The sequence below is a fragment of the Lepidochelys kempii genome, chromosome 5 (assembly GCF_965140265.1).
Source record: "Lepidochelys kempii isolate rLepKem1 chromosome 5, rLepKem1.hap2, whole genome shotgun sequence".
In the NCBI taxonomy this organism is placed as follows: Eukaryota; Metazoa; Chordata; order Testudines; family Cheloniidae; genus Lepidochelys; species Lepidochelys kempii.
The window spans coordinates 12,807,414-12,825,101 of record NC_133260.1 but is presented as its reverse complement, the minus strand read 5'-3'; the positions used below and the strand labels follow the sequence as shown (position 1 = coordinate 12,825,101).

General features: G+C 42.7%; 1 protein-coding gene across 6 annotated transcripts in view; it reads left to right on the top strand.

Annotated features, from left to right (window-relative positions):
- The window catches only part of EPG5 (ectopic P-granules 5 autophagy tethering factor), an 85,530-nt gene that overhangs the window by 39,047 nt on the left and 28,795 nt on the right, over positions 1-17,688 (top strand). For 5 of the 6 annotated variants that reach the window (XM_073343447.1, XM_073343445.1, XM_073343450.1 and 2 more), the window contains 9 exons: positions 598-708; positions 1,446-1,565; positions 2,898-3,064; positions 3,285-3,512; positions 5,834-5,957; positions 7,021-7,165; positions 12,873-13,044; positions 16,249-16,411; positions 17,476-17,618. In XM_073343447.1, the coding sequence (XP_073199548.1) occupies positions 598-708; positions 1,446-1,565; positions 2,898-3,064; positions 3,285-3,512; positions 5,834-5,957; positions 7,021-7,165; positions 12,873-13,044; positions 16,249-16,411; positions 17,476-17,618 (1,373 nt within the window). The remainder of the gene's footprint in view (positions 1-597; positions 709-1,445; positions 1,566-2,897; positions 3,065-3,284; positions 3,513-5,833; positions 5,958-7,020; positions 7,166-12,872; positions 13,045-16,248; positions 16,412-17,475; positions 17,619-17,688) is intronic. The other variant, XM_073343446.1, reaches the window with a different exon arrangement.

Below are 17,688 nucleotides of genomic sequence, written 5' to 3'. Positions count from 1 at the left end.
TTATGCTCAAATAAATTGGTTAGTCTCTAAGGTGCCACAAGTACTCTTTTTCTTTTTGTGAATACAGACTAACATGGCTGCTACTCTGAAACCGGTAGCAATTGAGTAAATTGGTTTGACTAATTGGGTGGTACTGTGGTACTGAGTGAATTGGGGTGGGGGCATCGCTGGCATTAAGACAAATAAGGAATTTTGAAGTATGGAGTTTTGGGTAAAGGGAGTTTAACTGTATCTTTAAATTATGGTTCCTGATTTACTAATATTGTGTTTATAGTGTTCTCAGTGCTTTACATGGTACAAAACTATACAGGCCCAGCCCTAAAAGACGCAAGACAGAACGCATTGGTCTTGCTTTTGGATTTTCCAAGCTAGGATGGTTTAATTATATTAATTGTTATTTGGCCCCCTGTGGACCTCCTGGAAGAAATGAGGTTTTTAGCTGGCTTTTCAGTGATGGCTTTGTGAAGCAGGATTGGGAATTGGTTACACGCATAAGGGGCAGGCCGGAAAAAAGGCACAGAGACAGTTCCGTTGCTAAGTAAATTCCCCATCACTCTCTCACATTCATTCTTTCTTTTATGCAAACTTTCCATACAGAATGCCTTAGGTTATCACTGTGACAAAGGTCTGCTCTCTTCCCTGGTCAGCTGGATTGTGGCAGGAAATGTGACCCCTTCCTTCATCGAGGGCAGTGCGAATTCCACACAGGTGGGCAGTTACATTACTCTAAAGTGCTCTGTTTTTCCCATGACATCTGTTTGAACTGTCGTCTTCTACTCTTGCCATTCCTTTTTTTTTTTTTTTTTCTTATTGCAAAAGGTCTCTTGGGATGAAATAAAATTCTAATTTAGTCTGAGAGGGCACTGCAGGCTTATCAGACTGGAGATGTCACAGGCCTTTGGCACTGACATTTTTTGGCATGAGGGAGCTGGCAATTTAAATCCTAAATCTATATCCAAGAACTCATTTAATGTGACTGTCAGTACATACATAATGTGTACCTTCCCCAGATAATCCCTTGAAGGCTTCAGCGTGAGAGACTGGGCTGCCATGTTTGACAAATGTTCTAAAAACTGATCACCCTCCTCTCTGTTTACAACATGTCACAAGTCCCTAAGTGGAGACTTGTTGCACGTGTTGTGTGGGAGAGGAGTTCTGATGATAAAATATGTGGGTTGGTTATTTTATCTGGAATTCTCTAAATGGATAATGGTAGTTATGGATCTCACCCCTTTGTCAACTAAGATCCTTCTAGTTCTAATAGGTCAGCAGTGAAATTGAAGGTTTGGTTGCATATACATGGGGAATAGGGTATCTGTTCATAAAACTTCCTGGCTCCATGTGATGATGCTTTCAGAACTTCATAGTAAGGATCTATTAAAAATACTTAGAAAACAGAAGGATTTCTTCTGTAGTCAAGATTTTCTGTACACTGTATCTTACAGGTTTGGTTTTCATGGATGGTTCTGAATATGGAGTCCATATTTGAAGAAGATTCCCAACTTCGCAGAGTCGTGGAGGGTGAATTGATCATCAACGCTTTAACTCCTGATCAGGCTCTGAAGGCAAGAGAACAGTTACCCCTTCATACATAGAAAATTGAGTCTTCTCTTGAGCCATTCCTGGCAATTTTGCTTGCACAGACACCAGTGTATCTCTGTAAGACCTTATTTGCTTGGTTTACAGGGGAAAAAAAAAATGCTCTAAAGGATTTTCCATTCTCTTTTTTTCGTTTAACATTTTAAAACCAGCATGCCAAAGGCCTGATTTTTAATACGTTATTATTTTAATGTCTTTTTATAGTAAATCTTCCATCTGTATATAAAATACTTACATAGCATATTTACTATGGCATCTGAACACCTCTCAGTCTTCAGTGTATTTATCTCACAAAGGTGCTGTGAGGATAGGGCAGTGCTATTATCCTCCTGGTATAAATGGGGAAACTGAGGCATAAAGCAACTAAGTGATTTGCCCAAGCTGAGTCAGTGAATGTCTCTGGAGTCAGGAACTCATGTCTCTGGAGTTCCAGACTAGTGCCCTAACCACTGGACCATCCTTAGTCAACTTTTGCAGTGTAAATGTACACAATAATTTTGTTGTGAAATAGTGTTTACTGAGTGAGCCTTAAACCATTGGTCATAAATATTGAACTGGATAATAAAATAGCTTATTGCTAATATGAAACCAGTACAGGTGGTCTTATGTTGGAAGGGTTCAGGGTTTGGTGGACGCACCTGTATCATTTTGCTTTGCCTTCATCTCCTCTATCTTTGGAAAAGCTGATACAATTTCTCTTTAGTGAAAAAGTTAGCTTTCCATTCTGTACTGCTCCACTACACTAGTTGTCCTTACATTTGCAAAACACTATTAAAAGTGCTCAGCACTTATTACATTCATTAGTACCCTATTGGGTTCTTGGGCCTCACAAAATATATATGGTCCGCTGTTGTCTACAGGATGGCAAGGGGATGTAAGCCCCCATATGGAAATGTCAAACTTGTTCGGTGGAGAAGGACAACTTACAATCTGAATTAAATTCTATGCCCCGATGTGGCCTTTGGTCCGCAGCAGTCCTTCTGCTGGTGCCAGCAGTACGTTTGCATGAAGATCGAAGGTATAATTTGGCCCTCCAACAGCAAATCAAGTGGACCGGATTGCGCCTATAGCTGAGAGTTGGGCACCTTGGCCTTAACATTACTGCAGAAGCACGACTGTTTCATGGGTTATTGCTATCTAATAGCCGTAGTTTATTCACAGTTCCCAAACCATCCTTGCTCTGTTAATCAAAATTAAAGATGTAGGAATAAAGTAGAACGAAGTCTATTGTAGGGAACTGCAATGGAAATGGGCCTCCTGGAACACTTGTTGAAAAGAGTTCTCCACTTCTTTTGCAGAAAGCCCAGGCCCAGCTGAAGCTGCCTATTGTACCTTCTCTCCAAAGACTAATGATCTACCGTTGGGCTCATCAGGCCCTTGTTACCCCTGCAGATCACCCCCTTCTGCCCCTCATCTGGCAAAAATTTTTCCTCCTTTACCTTCACCGACCTGGGCCGCAGTATGGGTAAGTTTGTTATTTGTTAAAGGTTCTAATATAATTAGTGGCCGGCGTTTGTGTTTACAGTATAAATGAGATTACTGAGTGCCTTGTACAACCCCTTTTCCATGGTGCCAAGAGCTCAGTTCAGAGCAGTATTTAGTGTTAGCCGTCTCCGTGAAGCAAAAACCAGTTTATGAGGCAGAGATGTTGATTTGGCATTAACAACGAGACTTTTGTTTTGAAGGTTACCTGTAGATGGCTGTATCGGAAGAAGATTTTTCCAGAGTCCAGCTCATGTTAACCTATTAAGTTCAATGAAGCAGCGTTTGATGGAGGTGGCAGACTTCCATCATGCAGCTAGTAAAGCGCTTAGAGTGGAGAGTGCTGCAGACGGCAGTGAAGGCTTGTCACAAAGGGGGAACTGCTCACCAGATTACCTGACTTCACCAGAACTGCATAAAGAACTTGTCAGGTAAAGAAAGCCAGTCCTGTTTCACAGCTAATTTCGCTATGGCAGTTACTGAGATCCTACTATTATCTAGTATGTACGAGACACATTCTTCTTCGAGTGATTGCTCGTGTCCATTCAACTTAGGTGTGTGTGCTTGCCACATGCACTGGTGCTGGAAGTTTTTCCCTCAGCAGTATCCATAGGGAACCAGCTCTGGTGCTCCCTGGAGTGGCATGCATATGCCGTAGCATATAGGGCACCTCCGGCCCCCTCCACCCTCAGTTCCTTCTTGCCGCCAGTGATGGTGCATGGAACTGGTGCTTCTTCAGCTAGAGCTGTTGCTTTCGTTTGTTCGAACTTATTTGCCTCCTGCAAATTTTATTGTATATAGTTTCCCTCTAGTTTAGTTCAACCTATTTGTTAAGTTAGAGGCTTAGTAGGTCCCTAAAGGGACTTCACTTCGGGATGGGGCATGCCCCAGTCCCCAGGCTTTAAACCCCACAATCACTGTAAAAGGCCAAGCCCATTAGCGATCCACAGAATAGTTGTTTACGGTTCTTGGGTAAAGGTCACATTAGTGATAAGTGCAGAATCTACAAGTCCTTCAAGGCCAGGTTGAAGAAGGAGTGTGACATTCACTTGAAGGCTCTCCTGATGGAGTCTGCCCTTACCCCAAAGCCGATTCAGCACCGAGCACCATGACCTCATTGCGCAGCGCTCCGCCGATACTGTCTATGAGCCGGCACTGGTCTCCTTCCGTGACTCCAGCCAAGAAGCTCAGGAAGACAGGGCGTGGAAGGTCTCCAGCTTCCCGTAAGGGAAAGGACAAGTCTGGGGTGGACCAAGGCCCTGTTTCGGGTGCCTCTTCAACTCCTTCGGGGTCCCGGGCCCCAACTCAGGTCGAGCAGTGTAGCCCAGCCCGCTCCGCGCCGGATACTCCAGATAGCAGTGGAGGTCCTAGTCAGCTCCGGGTGCCGTCCACACCAGAGGCCCTGCAAGCGGCACAAGAAATATGTCCCTCCCAGTGCCGCCCACACTAGCCCCTGCAGGGTCCTGGTCCTGGGGTAAACCCACGTTGGCACCACCATAGTCTCCACCTTTCTGGCAGTGCTCCCCATCGCGGGGGACATCCTGCCAACAGTCGCCCTCTCGCATCCGGTGTGCTTCTGCTTGTGATAGGCAGAAGCTTTGCAGCCCCATCTGGTCTCTGGACCTCGGACAAGGGCAGAGAGGCTCGAGGTGTGGCTCACAGGTAGCCGGACGCAGACCTCTGGAGGCACGCACCTCCTGGCAGGAGTTTTGGAGTTGGCACCCAAAATCTCTGCGGCACCAGTACCGCTCCAGGGACAGGTCGAGGGACCAACGGTACCATTTTCCGGTCTGTAGCTGATCCTCCAGGGCAGCTTCACCGTGTTTGGCTTCATCTTCGCGACACCAGGCCCGCTCTGGTTCCCGGTCCTGCTCCACATCCCGGTACTACACGTTAAGCATGAGGCTTAGATCGCCAGCTTGGGGCTGTCGCAGATCCGCTGAGCACTGCTGGTTGCCAAACCCCGATCCAGACGCTCGTTGAGGTCAGCCAGATATAACTCTGGGAGGGGTGACCGGTACTGGTCGGGACAGAGCCACCAATCAACCCGGTCCTGGTCGCAGGGGGGTGACCACTCGGGCTCTCGCTCAGGTTTGGAGCAAGGTTCCCTAGCAGCAGGACAGGATAGACCTACTGGACTATTCCCCAGATCCTTCCTGCCCTCTGTTTGCCAACAGCCTTTCTTTCTTCCTTCCTCCCTGCATGGGTGTCTATAATATCGGACCGATGCGTCCTCGATACAGTGGCCCAGGGTTACACCCTTCAGTTAATTTCTACCCCGCCTTTCCCCCCGCATCCCCGTCCCACTTCAGGGACCCCTCTAATCCTTGAAAATTAACTCTCCAAAGCTCTTTCTTTCTGCTGTCCCATACTTCAGTCTAGGCTGACATGCCATGTTCCACACTGGAGAGTAACAAGGCCATTGAGCTGGGCTCTGGTGTAACCCACCAGTCAGTGTGTGTTACATGTCCCCATTTATGTTAAATGTGTAAAGGATATTAGTCTATTACATCTCCCAGTTACTGAGCCTGGTTCTTTAGCTCAAGTTGAAAAGCCTCATTCTTTTTAGCTCCAGAGGTTCCCATTTCAGTTATTAGTGTTGATCAGAATGGTGATCATCACAAGCTGCTGTGAATACACACTGTGTGTGTGTGTGTGTGTGTTCATGTGCCATTAAGGAAGAAAACACACACTCTGTAAACGTCTAACTTTTTTTTTTCTCCTCCTCTCTCCCCTCTTTTTTCTCTTTTAGGCTTTTTAATGTGTTTGTTCTGTGGCTGGAGGAAGAGAGCTTTCAGAAAGGCGATGCATACATTCCGTCTTTACCGAAGCAATATGATGGGTACCGACTTGCTAAGATCATGCAAAACCAGCAGGTGAAACTGGGACTTCAGTATCACTGACAGTGCAGGGCTGGGTTGATTTGTGATCCAAAATTCAGCTCACTGGTTAACAGAGACACTTAGTAACTTCGTAAATTGTGGAGCACCCTGTGCCCTGGTAGTCTGCAGCACTGTCCATTCTGCAAGCTGTGGCTCTCCAGCACGAGTGGGCTTTTTCTTAGACTCCTGTATGCTGACCCAAACAGCCTCCCTCCATATGTGAGCCAGAGCTCATGCCCAGAGTTCTTGCATGCTACAACAAGAACATAGCTCTTATTCTGCACGTAATTGTGCTTTTTCAGATGGCTCTGGGAACAGTCCAGAACTGGATTTTAGATAGCAAATAAAACAGTTGAGGCTCAGACCTGCTCTCACTGAAATGTTATGTATTATTTCCTGATCAAGCAAAAATGAGCCAGAGGGAAGCTTGCATTATTCTGTTCACTGTATATACTGTGCATGTCAAACCTTGCATGGCACTATTAGTTGAGGCCTCTTTCATTAGGTGAACCCTTGAAAGTTACTCCTTGTGGCTGGAGCTGTGTTTTTCCCCCACTCATTTTGAGTATGGATAAACTCTAGGAAATACAGCCCTTTTTTTACCTGATTTCAATAACTTATGACCTTGATATTTAAGGAACTGCAGCTTCCTCTCCATTTCTTGCAAGCAGTTGTTTGAGTTGTGCTTGCCCCTACTGTCTTGGGGTTCAGTTTGAACTGGGCCTGGAATGAAGCCCTTTAGGCTCGGGGAACTCATTTATAGAAGTTCCTCCCGGAGACTATCTGTTAGATTCCTTCCATGATGGTCATGAGTGCCTGTCAGTGCTCTGTGTGTGTGTAGATGGGTTTATCTCTAGCTGCTGCTTGTCTTCAATTTTTCTCTTTTGGGAGCTCAGGTTTTCTGGGAAAGATTTTCTTTAAAATATTGGGCCTGGTTTCTACTCCATGATTGTACTGTCTCCCTGGTACTGTACATGGAGATGGGTGCACTGTATATTGTACTTTGTCAGCTGTGCAAAGTTCCCTATAATAATTTGAGCCTTCTCTCATGCCACAGGATTTGTGGATGGAATATGTCAATATTGAACGCATACAGCATGAATTTCAGGAAGCTCTACATCTTTGGCTTCAAGTCAAACTTGAATCCCATGCAACCCCTAGCACTTCATCAATGCAGACAGATTTCACTAACCCTTTGTCAGGTAAGCCACAAACACAACATTGTTCAAGCTATTGCAGAAGTAATGAGTGTACGTTTAGGACTGTTGTGGAAAAAAGCTCATTTTAGCATTAGGCTGCTTTGGGAACACAGTGGTGTTTGTCATAACTAGTGGGTTAATGCAGTTCATATATTCTTAATTGAAGTAATTTTGGCTTGCAATAGGATAACATTTTTGTAATGCAGTTAATGGCCAAGATTTTCAGAAATTAGGGGACTACTAAATCCTCATTTAGGCACCTAAATAAGTAGCCTGATTATTCAAAAGTCCTGAGCCACCCAGCAGCTCCTGTTGACTTCAGTTGAAAGTTACATGGATGTTGAGCACTTTTAGGCCACTTACTTAAATGCCTAATTTTGGATTTGGGGCCTAATGTTAGGCTCCTGACTCTTGAAAATCTTGGCTCCATGTGGCTATGCAGAAGTATATCTAAAGGCAAGAATTATCTAAGAAATATCTCAAGGCAAGTATTAATTCCAAGATTATGACCTCACATGTTCACAAACAGTTTGAATGTGGTTCCATCTAGTGTGCATCACTTTTATTGGGTAACTTGGGGAGACACTGTCAGTATTGCGATGTGCCTTTTTCTCTTTATCATTTTGCAAAATTCATGAATTTCTGTGTTTCCCGAAATGTGCCATTATAAGACTCTGTGTATAACTTTGCCAAACTTTAACAATTTGGGTTTAACATTTGATGTCTGCCTCTGGCTGAACTGGTTTGGGAAAATTTCAGCCAAAATATTTTCAGGTGCTTCTCAGAACAAGGCTATTGAAAAGTAAATTGTGTTCAAAAATTCTGGTGATCTTTCCTTAGAGAAGCTGAAGTACCCCCATGCTTTGGAGCAGGGATTTGAAATTTGGGAGGGGGTGGCCTTTGAATCAGGGATGTGCCTTTTGCTGTCCCCATGAAAATCCTCCGAAATTTGGCCAAATTATAAGCTTTTGAAAAATTGCAGTTTGCACATGCTCAGTAGAGTTTTGCTAGAGTTTTGCCGCTAAATTCCCTGAAGATTCTGTGACCGACCATGCTCCAGCCTGGGTCTGAAGGGATGAAGTTGGACTTTCCCCGCAGTGTAGTAGTTCTGGGCTGCTGTGGGCTGGGGCTGGGCACCACATCGCATCTGAGAGCAGGGAGCCTCCCTTTCCTGTGCTTTCACTGCTTCCCCTGGTGGAGCTAAGCAGCCTGGAGGAGGAAGCTCCCTGATTGGACTGCAGAGGGGACAAAAGCAGAAGAGGGGAGTGTATTGGGACAAGGGGGGGAAACACTTGAAACTGGACGTGGAGGGCGGGAGGGAAGGGAAACTGGGAGTTGGGGTGTGGGCAAGGCTGATGCTTGATGATGGATTTTTTTAAAAAACGTAGAAATTACACACACAAACTATGGTAAAAGAAAATATTAAGGTTGCAAAATCAAGCACCTAAACGTTAGGAGATATCAGAATTAAGGCTGTCTGTACAACCTTAACTTGGTCCACTTGTGCATATGCCTTATGATACAATCCTAATTACATACTCATATGCTGTTTATTACCCACAGGACCCCTGTCTCATTCAGTGCACATGATGGACCTTCTCTGGGAATGAATCAGGGTTTTGTAGTGAAGGAGGCTGTAGGACCCTTTTTTGTTGCAGAAGTTGGAAGATGTATAGTGAATGAAACGGGATTGAGGAAGAAATGGGATGATTGTCACAGTTCCTGAGTTGACTGCACCTCTTCCTCCTCTGTTGTCTGTTCAAAGGTGCCCCCTTAGGTCTCGGGCCTCTAGCCGTCACTTCTCTATTGGTGGTGACTTGCATCCCTTTCCCTCCAGACCTGGGATTTAGGTTTGCAGTCCCCTTGCAATTCACTGGGCTTATCTCAGTAGGTCTGACCCTAGGCCAGTGCCTGCCATCGTGCTCTCTCCTAGGAGCTACGACATTGTTAGTAGGGGCTGGCCAGCTTTCACAAACCATGGTATGTGTAGAACAAAAGCATTATAGAGAAAACATGTCACAAAACAATAAACAGTCTATGTACATGCTAGGCTTACCAAGTATCAACCCATCATCTGCACGGAGAGCCTATTAAGTGCCCTACATTCTTCAGCAGGGTTTTGCCCTCTTGTTTATAGTCTCATGTCCATTTGAGTATCAAAAGAAGGTCCCTGAGTCAATTCAGGCTGCCCCCTATACCAAAAGATGTTTCTGCTGGGCCTTTTGAACCAGTTTATGGAGTCCCTCCGGGGGTGAGACTTCTCTGCAGCAGTTGTTTACCTTTTGTAATTGTTACCCCCTTCTCCCCCCACTGATTTTTAGTTCCTGGAGAAAGCGCTGTACCTTCCCCCATGGACATAGAATACGCTGTCTAGCTCACGCAGATATGTATGACATTTATAGATACAATAGTCTGAATACCCCATTTGCCTATGGTGTCTGGCATATAGAATTGTAGGACTGGAAGGGACCTCAAGAGACTATCTAGTCCAGTCCCCTGCACTTGAATCATAGAATCATAGAATATCAGGGTTGGAAGGGACACCAGAAGGTCATCTAGTCCAACCCCCTGCTCAAAGCAGGACCAATTCCCAGTTAAATCATCCCAGCCAGGGCTTTGTCAAGCCTGACCTTAAAAACCTCTAAGGAAGGAGATTCTACCACCTCCCTAGGTAACGCATTCCAGTGTTTCACCACCCTCTTAGTGAAAAAGTTTTTCCTAATATCCAATCTAAACCTCCCCCACTGCAACTTGAGACCATTACTCCATTACTTGCGGCAGGACTAAGTATTATCTTCTAGACCATCCCTGGCAGGTGTATGTCTAACTTGCTCTTAAAAATCTCCAATGATAGAGATTCCACAACCTCCCTAGGCAATTTATTAACCACCCTGACAGTTAGGAAGTTTTTCCTAATGTCCTACCTAAACTGCATTTTCAGCCCATTGCTTCTTGTGCTATCCTCAGAGGTTAAGGAGAACAATTTTTCTCCCTCCTCCTTGCCACAACCTTGTATGTACTTGAAAACTGTTATCATGTCCCCTCTCAGTCTTCTCTCCTCCAGACTAAACAAACCCAATTCTTTCAGTCCATCCTAGGTCATGTTTTTCTAGACCTTTAATAATTTTTGTGCTCTTTTCTGGACTTTCTAGTTTGTCCACATCTTTCCTGAAAAGTGGTAACCAGAAGTGGACAGGTGAGGCCTAATCAGTGTGGAGTAGAGTGGAAGAATTACTTCTCGCATCTTGCTTACAACACTCCTGCTAATATATCCCAGAATGATGGGGTTGTATTTTTTTGTTTTTGTTTTGCAACAGTGCTACACTATTGACTCATATTTAGCTTGTGCTCCACCATGATCCCCAGACCCTTTCTTCAGTACTCCGTCCTAGGCAGTCATTTCCCATTTTGTATGTGTGCAACTGATTGTTCCTTTCTAAGTGGAGTACTTTGCATTTGTCTTTATTGAATTTCATCCTATTTACTTCAGACCATTTCTCCAATTTGTCCAGATCATTTTGAATTTTAATCCTATCCTCCAAAGCAATTGTAACCATTCCCAGCTTGGTATCATCTACAAACTCTGCAAGTGTACTCTCTCTGCCGTTATCTAAATGATTTAATGAAGATATTGAACGGAACTGGACCGAGAACTGATCCCTGCAGGACCCCACTTGATATGCCCTTCCAGCTTGACTGTGAACCACTGATGATTACTCTCTGGGAATGGTTTTCCAGCCAGTTATGCACCCACCTTATAGGAGCTCCATCTAGGTTGTATTTCCATAGCTTGTTTATGAGATGGTCATGTGAGACAGTATCAAAAGCCTTACTAAAGTCAAGATATACCACATCTACAGTTTCCTCCCATCGACAAGGCTTGTTACCCTATTAAAGAAAGCTGTTAGGTTGGTTTGACATGATTTGTTCTTGAAAATCCATTCTGATGGTTACTTATCACCTTATTATCTTCTAGGTGTTCGCAGTTTGCTTAATTATTTGCTTCTTTATCTCTCCGGGTACGGACGTTAAGTTGACTGGTCTGTAATTCCCCAGTGTAAATCTATGGTTCTATGTGCACGACACGTTAGTATACTAGTCTTTGAAGTGTCCCTACTCCCAAAGTAGGTCTCGCGTCTATCACAATGGGCTCATGGTAAAGGTGGTTGAATGTCTTCCCTGGATAGCTGGATTCTATCCCTGCCTCTGCCAAGAGCTCCTGTGTGATGCTAGTCAGGTCACTTAAATCAGACTTCTTGCAGATAGCCAATAATTGTGTGTCTTTGTTTTTTGGGTGTCTTACTTGAGACCCTGGGGTCTGATTTGCACAAGTGCTGAGCAATCTGAGCTGAACCTGAAGCCAAAGGGAGCTGTGCTCTGAAAGTGTCAAGTGCTATATATTGATAAGTACTCTGAAAAATCAGATCACGGGTATCTCAAATTGGGCACGCAAAATTAGTGGATACTTTTGATCTTAATCTCTCTACCTCAGTTCCCTTTTTGTAAAATGGGGATAAAAATACCCCCTCATCTCAGTGCTGTCACAATAAAGACATTAATGTTTGTCAAGCACTCCTATACTGTAGTGATGAGCATCATAGAAAAGCCCTAAAGGAAACCAATCTATTTCCAGAGCAGGGTTTGAATAGTGTGCAGTAAAAAAGGACTGAAGCCCCACACTGAACAATGAGGGGAAAAAGAATATTTAATTGAGCATCATCTGTTTTGTGCAATGAATGAGGCAGAGGTCTTGGGGAGAAAATAGCATGTGATCATATAATTAAAGACTATATCATAATGCATACACATAATGCACACAAGGAGGTTGAGTTATTAGTTAATAAAAAGAAGTGAGAGTTAGAGTGGTTAAAGCAGATAAGATACATTAACAGGTGAGTCCAAGCTTGTAAGCCCAAAATGATAGGAGAGATGTAGTAATTTGCTAGGTTTCCAAAAGTCTTTTCAGGGTCACCCAGGGTAAATCTGGATATCTCTGTCAACTCATTCAATATTCCATCCTGCTAGAATCCAGAACAGATCAGAGGTTCAGAATCATTTCCCGGGATCTGTTCTCATAGCTGTTTTCCCCTGAAAACAATCTGACCAGCGTCTCCATCACAGCATGGGCTTTTTCCTTGTTGACTAAATGCAGACTGGGTCTGTGGATTTCCCATTGCTGAACACAGTGACCCATACTTTGACGTTAGCATGCTTCTTCATTTACAGTTCCAAGGCTCCAATCCTGTTTGATGGGCAATCCAGTTAGAGATATACACAATGCATTTAGTTACAGCAGTCCAAGCAATCTTTCGTTAGTTTTCATGACATTTACACATCAAACATCTCCTCATCTTGGTATTAATACGTACTTTTGATCTAGGGTTAACTAAGCACAATGATATACATAAAGTAAGGCAATAGCAACCAACAGTTAAATTTGGTGTAAATGGAATTACTGGGGTATATGCCATATAAATGTAATATGATAACTTCCCCCTTAGTTCTGTTCTAACAAGTGAATTGTCCTGTGCCTACTAGCTCACTTAACATTTCTTTGCTATTCACACGCAGATGAATTGGCCCACAGCTTTGATTTGAGCTGGTCTGTCAGCGTCACAACCAGTAATAATCAAATTATTTGTATGGTCAGATTATAACCTAAATGTTTTTCTTTAAGAGTGACAAGAATTGCCCCTCCTTTCCTTTCTAGCCAAGGAGAGAATAATGAGTAATTTGAAGAAGTATGATGCACCCAAACCCCCTCTTCCCCTACAACCAGTGAAACCTCCTGTGCCTGTTATTTCCTCTGCCAGTCTAGTAAGTCAGAAAGAAGCAACACAGCTTGTGCGCATGGACCTTAACAACTTGCAGCAACATGCCAAGTAAGATTTAGCTATGTTTTGTCTGCTTTGCTGGTATGTTCAGATGACTTCGGAAGCAGCCTTCATGTCTGCATTGTTAGCATGATTAGAAATAACAGAACCTGATTCACTATTACTGACCTATTTTGTGTTTTTCTTGTAGGTTGCATGATTATTTAATTGATATAACAAATTTAGGACCAGAACTAACTACTAGGATTTATTCTGTTCCATGGAAAAGAGTGGAACAGTCACCTCATTCTAATTAAGACATAACCTATTCCTACTCTAGATTGTTATAGTCAGTAATTAGTTAACTAATCCTTTTACATAAGTCATCCTACTGTGGCCATTTCTTGCAATGGAGCCGGCAAGAGGAAAATCTGATCTCAAGTTCTGGTAACTTCATACATTGTTTTTGGTGACAGAATAATCTGTACATTCTTATAGCAAAATGCAGCTGAAGAAGAACGTAGCGTTTTAAAAAAACTGATAAATGAATAGTTTAAAAAATGTTACCCTTTTTAGCCATTCAGAAACAATCTTGACTTGATCACATTTGTAATGTGCAAGCAGAATAAATAAATGTACTTATTGCATTAATAGAGTGAGTTTCACAAAGCTGAAAACAATTGAGCCAAATCAGCTGAGAGGAATAATTTAATCAGAAAAATGTGAATGGTAATTGGGAAATCATTTAAGAACACTTCAATAGATGACCAAAAAGGCACAATCTTACAACTGAGAAAGGAGGCCATATTGGGTAAAGAAAAACCCAAAAACAAAAAACCTGGTTTAAAGGGGAAGTGAAGGTAAATATAAAATTAAAAAAAAAATAAGAGAAGAAATGGGAGGTTGATAATAATATAAAGTTAGTAATTGTAGACAATTGATAGGGGAAGCAAAAGACTACAAAGAGAACTGACAAACAACCACAAAAAGAATTCTATGGCTAGCAGAGTTAAGTTCAATAAGAAGGAATTTTTTAAATTTATTAGGAACAAAGAATCCTGGCAATGGTATTGGTCCATTAATAGATGGAAATAGTAGAATTATCCATAATAATGAAAAAAAGGCAAAAGTGTTCACTAAATATTCCTATTCTGTATTTGGGGAAAAAACAGATGCAGTCTGATCATAGGGTGATAACACTCGTTCATTCCACTAGTATCCCTTGAGGATGTTAAACAGAAGCTACTGAAGTTAGACATTTGTAAATCAGTAGGTCTAGATAATTTTCATCCAATAATTTTAAGGGAACTGGCTGGACCTTTATGTTGATTTTCAATAAGTCTTAAAGCAGTGGGGAAGTTCCAGAAGACCGGAAGAAAGCTGATGTGACCATTTTAAAAAAAAGATAAACATGATGGCTAGGGTAATTATAGTCCTGTCAATCTGACATCGATCCTGGGCAGGACAATGGAGCAGCTGATATGGGACTTTATTAATCAAGAACAAAATTGCTAATCAATGTGGGTTTATGGAAAATAGATCCTGTCTAACTTGATATCTGTTTTTTTGTTTTGTTTTGTTTTTTTTATGAGATTACAAGGTTAGTTGATTAGGACAACCATGTTGATGTAATATAGACTTCTCTAAGGCATTTGACTTAGTACTACATGACATTTTGATTAAAAAAAATTAGAATGATATAAAATTAGAAGGCACACACTAAATGGATTAAAAGCTGTCTGATAGGTCTCAAAATGTAATTCTAAATGGGGAATCATCCTCAAGCAGATGTTGTTCTAGTGGGGTCCCAAAGGGATTGGTTCTTGGCTCTACGCTATTTAATATTTTTATCAATGACCTGGAAGAAAGTATAAAATCGTCACTGATAAAGTTTGCAGAGGGCACAAAAATTGGGGGATTGGTAAATACTGAAGACAAGTCACTGATACAGAGCTATTTGGGTCACTTGGTTAAGTTGGCGCAGACAAACACTATGTGTTCTAGTAGGGCTAAATGTAAATGTGCTCATTTGGGAACAAAGAATGTAGGCCATATTTGCAGGAAAGTGGGACTCTATCCTGGAAAGCAGTGACTCTGGAAAAAATTTGAGTATCGTGGTGGATAATTGGCTGAGCATGAGCTCCCAGTGGGACACTGTGGCCAATAGACCTAATGCAATCCTGAGATGCATAAAGAGGGGAATCTCGAATAGGAGTAGAGAGGTTATTTTACCTTTGTTTTTGGCACTGGTGTGTTGGATGCCAGAATATGGTGTCCTGTTCTAGAGCCTATAATCCAGGAAGGATGTTGATAAATTGGAGGGGATTCAGAGAAGAGCCATGAGAATGATTAAAGGATTAGAAAACCTGCCATAGTGGTAGACTCAAAGAACTTGATCTATTTAACTTAACAAAGAGAAAATTTAAAGGTGATTTGATTAGTCTATAAGTATCTACATAGGGAATAAATATTTAATAATGGGCTCTTCAATCTAGCAGAAAAAGGTATCATGTTTTCCCAACGGCTGGAAGTTGGAGCTAGACAAATTCAGACTGGGAATGAGATTTTTAAGTGAGAGTAAATAACCATTGGAACAATTTACCAAAGCCATGGTGGATTCTCCCTCACCGACCATTTTAAAATTGAGATTAGATGTTTTTCAAAAAGATCTCCTATAGGAATTACTTGGGGGAAGTTCTATGGCCTGGGTTATGCAGGAAATCAGGCTAGATGATCACAATGGTCGCTTCTGTCATTGGAGTCTCTAAATCCTTTTAAAGAGTTGGCATGATCATGGAGAAGAGATATATCAAACTGCTTGAGATACAGAACAAATCCTCAAAAAAACATTTTTTTTTTCAGCAGTAACTCTGTGTGCTTCACTGTGTTAACTGAACCATCCAGCCCTTTTATTTAAAGACTATTTATACCTAGTTACAATATGTGGCCTAATTAATTTCCTGCTTGGTTGTCCCAGAATCTTTTTTTAGGTGCTATATTTGAGTAGTTTATGATCCTCCTGGTGAAGTTACTTCCCCGTTGTTATGAATTGCTGCTTGTGAAATGTACGTCTGTTTTTATTTATTCTGTTTTTCATTTAGTAAACTTCTATACTGCCTGAAGTTTGGATTATATTCTATCTAGAACTATAGTTAACTTCCTTTTTCCTTGTAAAACCCGTAATCTTACAGTCATGGTATCTCTTGCTATTAAAGTTTCCAATGCCCAGCTCTGTGCTAAAGGTTTTGCTAACTTCTTGTCTATATTTTGCAGAACTGCGGCTCGCCGGGAGACCCAGCAGGTTGCTCTTGACGGTGAAATATTGGACACGATCCCCAAACTCTATATCAACAGGGAAGAACAGATTACCCTTGAGTTAAAGTGTCCGGGTACTTCAAATAAAAGCTGTCAGGGAGCAGCTCTTGTGACAGTCCAGGTTAGAAATCTAATTTCACATCCTCTAGCTCGGCGGTCCCCAAACTTTTGAGGATTGTGCCCCCTGGAGCCAGTGGTGCCGCAGCTTGGGGCAGAGGGATGAGGACAGGGGCAAGGGGGCTGAGGTTGGGGCCTCAACTGGGGGTGAGTCTAGGGTTGGGGGCGGGGCTGAGGCTGGGGGCAGAGCTGCAGCTGGTCTGTGGTCTGTGCCTGCAGCCGGGGCGGAGCCGCTCCGGCCTTGGCCCTGGGCTGGGAGTGGAGCTGCGGCCAGCAGCAAGGCTGGGAGCAGGTGTTGGGCCATCAATGGAGCCATGCCGAGGCTGGGGATGGGACCGGGCGCGGAGCCGGGGACGTGGCTGGGGACGGCACCAGAGCAGAGCTGGGGGCAGGGAGGTCCCTGTCACGCCTCTGTGGACGTTCCTCCACACCCCTGTAGTGGGGCACTGCCCACACTTTGGGGACCTCTGCTCTTGCTCCGTGTTTTTGGATCGTTGAATTGGTATACTGAAAGCACCCAGTTAAGAGTTCTTGTACTTGGGGCAGTGCAGATATGCACTGTTGTACAGTTGCTACATTTCACTCTAGAGGTGGTTGCATTTCCTCAACTAAAGAAATGGTCCCTTTGTACAGTTTGTATTTAATCTTGTTAAATGATTTTGCTGAAAGACACTAGGCAAATATGTTTGTTGATGGGAATAACGGAACCAAAATGGGATGTTTATAGACAACCTCGCTGGTTGTGTAAACTGAGTTTTAGTCTATTCTAATTGTTTAGATTTTATCCATTTGGTTATATATATTTAAAAATACTAAATAGAAGAGCATAAATTATGTTACTACGCAATCGTTAACTATGAAAATTACCAACATGTGTGTGCTTAAGCAGTACGTTCCACAGAATCAAGACGTGCTCTAGGCCCAAAATCAGGAAAATCCTCTCTCTTCAGGACCTTGCTGCTGGGTTCCAGTTTCTTTTTACTTTTGTTGTGACAGGAGGGAGAATTTTAGAAAAACTTGTCTTGTAAAGGTTCTTAAATTTTAAGTAATTGGCTCTATCTCCCTTAGTTTGCAGGGAAGCATAAAAATGAAGCAATAAGTCAGCAGCTTCACGCTCTGCGTAAAGAAGTAAAACTACTACAAGCAGAAGCCACAAAGCCGCCTTTTCTGAGTATTGTGGAAGCAGCTGTACATGTGGAAAACTTTATAACGTAAGTAACACAGTTACTGCTATATACAGTAGTGTTTTACAATGAGAATTTGTCTTCCTGTACAGCCAAG